The sequence below is a fragment of the Mycetomoellerius zeteki genome, unplaced genomic scaffold, assembly GCF_001594055.1.
Source record: "Mycetomoellerius zeteki isolate Tzet28-1 unplaced genomic scaffold, Tzet1.0 scaffold311, whole genome shotgun sequence".
NCBI classification, from domain to species: Eukaryota; Metazoa; Arthropoda; class Insecta; order Hymenoptera; family Formicidae; genus Mycetomoellerius; species Mycetomoellerius zeteki.
The window spans coordinates 301,557-309,041 of NW_017257296.1; the positions used below are offsets into that span (position 1 = coordinate 301,557).

Genomic DNA, 7,485 nt, shown 5'->3' on the forward strand with positions numbered 1-7,485 from the left:
GGACGAGCCAACGGGTACCCAAATACCTTCGTTCTTCTTCAACTTCATCGGCAGCGACATCGACTGGCAGTACACCACAGAGAGCGAGGACGAAGCTTGCTTGAACAAGGAACACAAAAAATGTTACTGGCCTAGAGGAAAAGTATGTAGAAAGAAATGAAAGAAGAAAAGAGAATGAAGAAGAAACTCCGATGCTAATTCTTCTAATCTTCTAGCAATTCCTTTAATTATCTTTCAATTAAATTCCTGAAATTATATCATGTGATTAAAAGTTATATAAATACACAATGTTTTTACTTTTAAAAGTTTTAAGTATTTTTCGTAGTTATAGAAAATACAAAATTAATGAATTTTCAATCGAATTATTGTTAAAGTAAATTTAACAATTTATAATTTTGTAGTTTTAATTAAAAATTAGAGGATTTTTCTTTGTCAGAGATACTTGTTAAGAAGTATCTATATGACACTACAGTATGAAACTGTAGATAACAACGTAAATCCGTAGGTCCTCGGCGGTACGAGCGTTATGAACGGGATGATGTATATGAGAGGCTCGCGCAAGGATTACGACGACTGGGCCAAGCTCGGCAACGTCGGATGGTCCTATCGCGACGTCCTACCGTTTTTTATACGGAGCGAGGATAATCAGCAAGTGAACAGCATGGATTACGGCTATCACGGGGTCGGCGGGCCACTCACGGTCATGCAGTTTCCTTACCATCCGCCATTAAGTTCCTCTCTCTTGGAAGCTGGAAAAGAATTAGGTATATACAGTTGCGAGGTTCGAGCGACCAGACAATTTTTACCTCTAAATTTATCAAGATTAATCAAAGAAATCCAAGATGAATTGCTTTTGTCTCACTTTTTCCTTTCCATTTCCGCTCAATTCTTAGTTCTCGTATTGTCTACTCACCGTTTGTCTTTGTTAACCCTTAATGCATTATCGTGTTCTTAAGCGGCGTCTACAATGAGATTTTAGTGCGTAAAATTTAAGCTTTAAGCCTTAAGCCATAAGAAATTAATCAATAGTCGATTATTCTCCTCACATTGATCCTCATCGATTGTGATTGATCAATTTCTTACGGTTTGACTTAAAGTCTTATTAAATTTAACGCAGTTAATCTTATCATAGACGCCATTTTAGCGGACTTACCCTAAAATTTCTAATAAACTCATTTGTCTATCTATTTATTTATTTATCTATCTGTATCAGGATACGATGCAGTTGATCTGAACGGACGAACCCACACCGGGTTCGCCATAGCGCAGACCACATCTAGGAATGGCTCACGTCTTTCCACGGCGCGCGCTTTCCTGCGTCCCGCCCGGAACCGCCCGAATCTCCACATAATGCTGAATTCAACGGCGACGAAGATCCTCTTCGACGAGAATAACAGGGCGGTCGGTGTCGAGTTCCTTCATGACGGAATGATGAAACACGTGTCGGTGGCGAAGGAGGTGATCGTGAGCGGAGGTAATTCCACCGATTAATTGGGATAACGAACACTCTTCGTCGTGTGTAATTTAAACAAGTGCAAGTCAGACAAATCTCTATGGACTTCTCCTTTGTCGAATGCTCGGATATATCAACCGGTTCTGTCTTATCTTTGACACGGAAGAAGGCGCCTCTGAAGAGGCGCAACCACATTCCTATTCATGTCAGGAATGTCACATATATGGAAATCTGTGTTTAGAAACATCACACGTTCTGCACACATATACAGAGAATCAGTCTCAGTTACTCATCCTTCCGCAAATTCTCTCGAGGAATAGTAATCGATTTCTCTCGAATAATACGGATTGCGTATCTTACGACGTCTTTGGGACGACTTCGTAGTGACGTTGAAGCGATAGAAGATAAATACACGCCGATAAATTCTTTATCTTTAAATACTCTACAATAGATAATAAAATTAAATTTATAGTAGACGAAGAAATCTTTTTTTTTATTTTTATATCTTAATGTTTTATAAATATTTAATTAAATGAATGAGTTTGCATTACCTTTTACATTCACGATATTATCCAATGGCCAAACCTGTAGGATTATTATTATACATTCAGCATTACGTGCACACAAATCTCTATAATGAAATCATCACGTTTATTCAGGTGCCGTTAATTCGCCGCAAATCCTCTTAAATAGCGGTATAGGATCTCGAGATGAACTCAATGCGGTGGGAGTGCCGGTTGTTCGCGATCTCCCGGGTGTCGGCAAGAATCTTCACAATCACGTTGCCTACGCGTTGACCTTCACCATCAACGATACCGATACTACTCCTCTCAATTGGGCGACCGCTATGGAATATTTGCTCTTCAGGGACGGCCTGATGTCTGGAACAGGTAAGACAGATTGCTCTAAACGTTTACTTAAAGATTTTTTAATTGTGTAAAAGTGAAACGACCAATGAAAAGAATCTAAAGAACCTTCCTAGGTAACATAAAAAATTTTTTAAATATACATGAGTATATATAAAAAATATTTACAGTTACATAATAATAAATAAAATTCAAGAAAAGAAAAGAACTATTAAAAATAAAAATTAGCAAAATAATAGATTATTTAACACTATTAAATAATTAATTATGTATGTAAAATTAAAATAAATATACATATATACATATAAAACATAATGGATACCTAATAAACGTTTTTTATTAAATCATTCGCTTTGTTTTACATTTTATTAAATTTTGATTAATTATTGATGTGTTTACCATATTTTCAAAAAAATATTTAATCAATAACATAATATAAAAAATTTAATTTCCTGAAACATGAATAAAGTTTAGCGTAGCTCTCGGTGAAAAAATCGAAGAGGCCGTTAACTTCGATCTTATTTGTATTTTTACCCAACCAGTATAAGCCATCATTGTCTCGGGTTATTACATTAGAACTCGAGACCTGAGATCGACTCCCTAGGGTTGCAATTTCATTGATCGGGGCAACGCGGTCGGGTTAAAGTGCTAGTCCGCTTCTCCTTCCTGTTTATCATGTCGAAGGATGTTGCATCTCCGAGCATTAATTCACGGGCTTCGTGCCACGAGCAGTGAAAGTGTATTATTGCACAATGGTCACGTTCGTGGTTCTGTCGACCCGCGATTACGTGACTTATCCCGACCGACAGATCTATTTACCGTCATCCGAATTGCGGACCGACTTGAAGCCGATCGTCGCCTCGTACGGTACTCGTGACTCTCTTCTTCTTACGATTTGTCAATGCGAATTATCTGATCCTCGTACCATGCCATTATTTCACATACACTCCATACATCATTATGTTCGAATATTATTTCTCAAGCTTTCTATGACCCGAAGAAAAAAACCTAACAACGAGACTGAGAAATACAATGATAAAAAACGAAATGTATAGAGATATTGATATAACATTAAAAGTTAATAATTTAATGATATATGAAATACGTAATATCTGACGTAACTTTTAGACATGTCAACAGTTAATAACTTCTTTCATTGCAATATTGTTAATTTAAGTGCGATAATTTATGAGAACATCAATGATACTTAAGGTTGATCATCAATCTAATATTTATATTAATCTTCTCTTAAATTAATATTAACAACTCATCCGCGTTGAGCGATCATCATGTACCTTTCTATAAATTACATTTGTATTTCCATTACATTATAGGTTTAATTACATCGCGCGTAAGTAGCGATTAAAAAAGATTGTATACAGGATTTTTCATAATCAGTAGACACAACTTCAGAAATAAATTCAGGATAAAAATAACACAAAAAAATTTATATAAACATATGTATTATCTGATCTTGTTTCCGAAAGTTACAGACGTTTCGTGTTTCATGAATTTTCATTACAAACTAGGCTAGCATAGCATCGTGACACATTTCTGTTTAATAGTAAACATCTTAATTTAAATTGATAGTAAACATTTGAATAGAATCAGCTAAATCAACCCAGTTTATAATGAAAATCAGTGAAACATGTAAAGGTAACTCAGAAAAGAAGATTATAGACAGAATAAATGTTTATATTTCCGTGTCCTGAATTCATTTCTAAAGTTATGCTCACATTTTATGAAACGCCCTATATATGATTAACCATTATCAGAGCTGGACAAAATAAATAATTAAAATATTTGAAATACAAAATACAAAATACTGTCAATCTTAGTATTTGAATTACAAAATTCAAAATACTGTCAATCTTTCGATTTGAAATATAAAATACGAAATGAAAAAAAATACTTTCAAATTTTTTTAAATACAATAAATTTTTTGAAATACAAAATACTTTTTTAATCTTTTAATTATGATAATATGTATCATTAAACTTCCTCAACGAAGTCAAGCCCTCGACATTGCGCGGAAATTCTATTTCACTTGTATTAGAGTTTCTAGAAGAGGCTCTTATTTCTTGATAACACACACTCTTTAACGTATACTTTAGACAGGGCTGGGCAAAATGCATTATTATAGTATTTGAAATACAAAATACCTTTATGTGCTCCTTTGAAATACAAAACACAAAATTGTATTTCAAATACTCTATTTCAAATGCAAGCATCTGAAATATGTCCAGCTCTGACCATAGTGAGGTACAAACATTTGCGTTTATTGTGTCATTAATAAAAGAAAAAATAAAAGACAGTACGAATGAAAAAGTTTATTCGAGGCCGTCAGGTATTTTGTTTTTTGCACGATCATCTAATTAACACGTTTAATTATATAGATAATTCTGATTGGGCGACATGTCTACTTTGCACTCCGCTCGTATATCTCTCGCTCTTTATCGAAGGTAGGAGAGTAACCGTTGAAAATGATGCGAGCGCATAGCTTCGCGTCGGGAATTCGCCGAGTAAATTGCTCGGGAATTTATGTAAATACGTACTCCGTCGCGTGTGTTATATCCGTAAAGTATCCCTTTCACGAGACTAACTCGATCATAACCCATAGCGCTTTTTAAGGTATCCAGCACGATCGGTAGCCTCGAGCTGTGCTAGTTTTTAACAAGCCTCACCTCCGAGGCTGAACTCCTTCATGTCTGAGAATCGCGTCTCTCGCCTCCTCGCACGAACGCCCGCGGCGCGGCGAGACGTTATAATGGGGCACAGTTCTCGCTAAATGCAGCTCGCAAAATCGCTTCTCTTGACATCAGCTACGCGAATCAGTTATGCGATTTGGAGCTCAATTAAATTACATAAGGATAATGAACGCGATCCGGACATTAAGTGTGTCGCAAAAACGTCGATTACATCTATGCTCGAAATACTGATGTTTCGAACCTCGCTTAACAGCAAAATCGACTAAACTATGAGTCAAATTAATGATTGAATTTTTTATTATTAATCAATTATTAATATTGAAAGTTACGGATTACTTTAAATAATAATAAATTTTTAAAAAAATTACTACGGATTGATTGTCGCTTTAATTATTGTAAAATAAATATTTGATAACAATAATTGTGACTGTTCTACACTGAAAAAAAAGATTGGCTGGTGCAGCAAATTAGATGGTAAAATATGGCATAGTATTTTTAATTGGCTGCAGCAGCCAATCTTTTTTTCTAAAATCATTTTATTACAATTATTATTTGTATAATAAATTAATAATGTTGTTATTAAATTTTTTTTGAAAACAGAACAGAACAAAATTCATTTAGCATTATATTAATGTAGGAATATCCGAGGTAACAGCAATGATAAACACTAAGTACGCGGATCCAAGAGAAGATCATCCCGACGTGCAGCTAATCTTCGGCGGTTATCTGGCTGATTGCGCGGAGACTGGTATGGTCGGCGAAAGGAAGGGTGCGAACCGCAGCATCTACGTCATCCCGACTATTCTGCATCCGAAAAGTCGCGGTTATCTACGCTTACGAAACAACGATCCTCTCTCGAAGCCGCTGATCTACCCCAAATACTTGACTCATCCCGACGACTCGGCAGCTCTCGTGGAAGCTGTTAAGTTCAGTATCCGATTAACGGAGGCCCAGGCTCTCAAAAGGTATTAACTTTCATTTCTTAGCAATTTTTTCGTGAATGTAAGTAAAAGCAAACGTTGCATTCTTTTGAAAAAATGAGAATTCCAGATAGAAGAGACCAAATATATCTTCCTGTTTTTTCCTATTGTTTCTACATTTCCTAAATAATCTCTTAAATCCATAAACGGTTTATTACTTGCATTTTAGATTTTAGTATAGAATTCTGTTTATAATTTTATATCTTGTATGTGTAAATCTTGAACTACATGTGTATATTTTAAAATAGGTATAAAGTAATTTAAAAAGTATATTTAAAATATATGTTTTACATATCTGTGCATTTTAATTCTTCAAATATTATGTGTTATAAAGTACATAAAAATATAAATGGAATTAGATTCTAAACTTTGACGCAAATTATAGATCGCCTAAAATGAACTCAATCAAATGCTATACTTTAATTTGTATTTTTTGTAACACTTTTTCAAAAAAATTTTTCTTATTTCTTTATTTTAACACAGATCACTAGTTTTTTATATCATAGATCACTTTTATTATAAACAAAAATGACTTAAAAATTTTAGATTAGTCTCAGGTTGTAAAAATATCTTGATTTATTTTCGCGGATTATACGGAAATTATATTATAGGTACGGTTTCGAGCTGGACCGAACTCCCGTGAAGAATTGCGAGCACCTCAAGTTCGGCTGCGACGCTTACTGGGAATGCGCAATTCGTCATGACACTGCACCCGAGAATCATCAGGCGGGATCTTGCAAAATGGGACCGCCAGACGATCCAATGGCCGTAGTTGACAATCAATTGCGAGTCAGAGGAGTGCGAGGTGTAAGAGTGGCCGACACAAGTATCATGCCAAGGGTTACATCCGGCAATACGAATGCGCCAGCGATTATGATCGGTATGTAAATCTTTTAATCTTTCTCTTTTTCTCTTTATAACTGTATATGTACATGTTGCAGGTGAAAGAGCGGCAGATTTCATTAAGAAGACCTGGATCGGTTGATTCGACATTGATTAATCAAACGATTCGATTGCACTGTCGTTTATTATTATTTCGTTAAAGACATTGTGTTTCTCACACCAGATAAATAAGTGAAAGAAAGGAATTTAGAAAACGTACAATATTTATATAAAAAATTATAAGTATATATATATATATAGTTATTATTAGATATTTTGAAAATAAGTAATGTAAAAATTAAGTGAAATACTCGCATGCGCGTGCGCGCACACATGTATACTATTTTGGGGATGTTGTGTTACTTCGAATCTCCGTAGATAAGAAATAGACATTTTACGTAATACAGATTTGTATGCTTTTTTATAAAATTTGGTCATTAATTAATTAGTTTAATTTAGAAATATTATGTGGAGTACCATTTAAAAATGTGTATTTGTTTATATACAGGGTGTTTCCAAATTAAATGGCAAAACTTCGGGAGCGTGTAGAGGAGTAAAAAACTAAGAAAAAAAGTCCTATAGACATATGCTCCTTT

General features: G+C 34.7%; 1 protein-coding gene across 1 annotated transcript in view; it reads left to right on the top strand.

The window, feature by feature from the left end:
* The window catches only part of LOC108724828 (uncharacterized), a 24,001-nt gene extending 16,843 nt beyond the window's left edge, over positions 1-7,158 (top strand). The window contains 7 exon segments of the mRNA XM_018451485.1: positions 1-142; positions 506-764; positions 1,214-1,474; positions 2,113-2,343; positions 5,665-5,992; positions 6,619-6,887; positions 6,949-7,158. The exon segment at positions 1-142 is cut by the window's left edge and continues 13 nt beyond it. Coding sequence (XP_018306987.1) covers positions 1-142; positions 506-764; positions 1,214-1,474; positions 2,113-2,343; positions 5,665-5,992; positions 6,619-6,887; positions 6,949-6,992 — 1,534 coding nt within the window. The 3' untranslated portion in view covers positions 6,993-7,158.
* Positions 7,159-7,485: the final 327 nt, after the last annotated feature.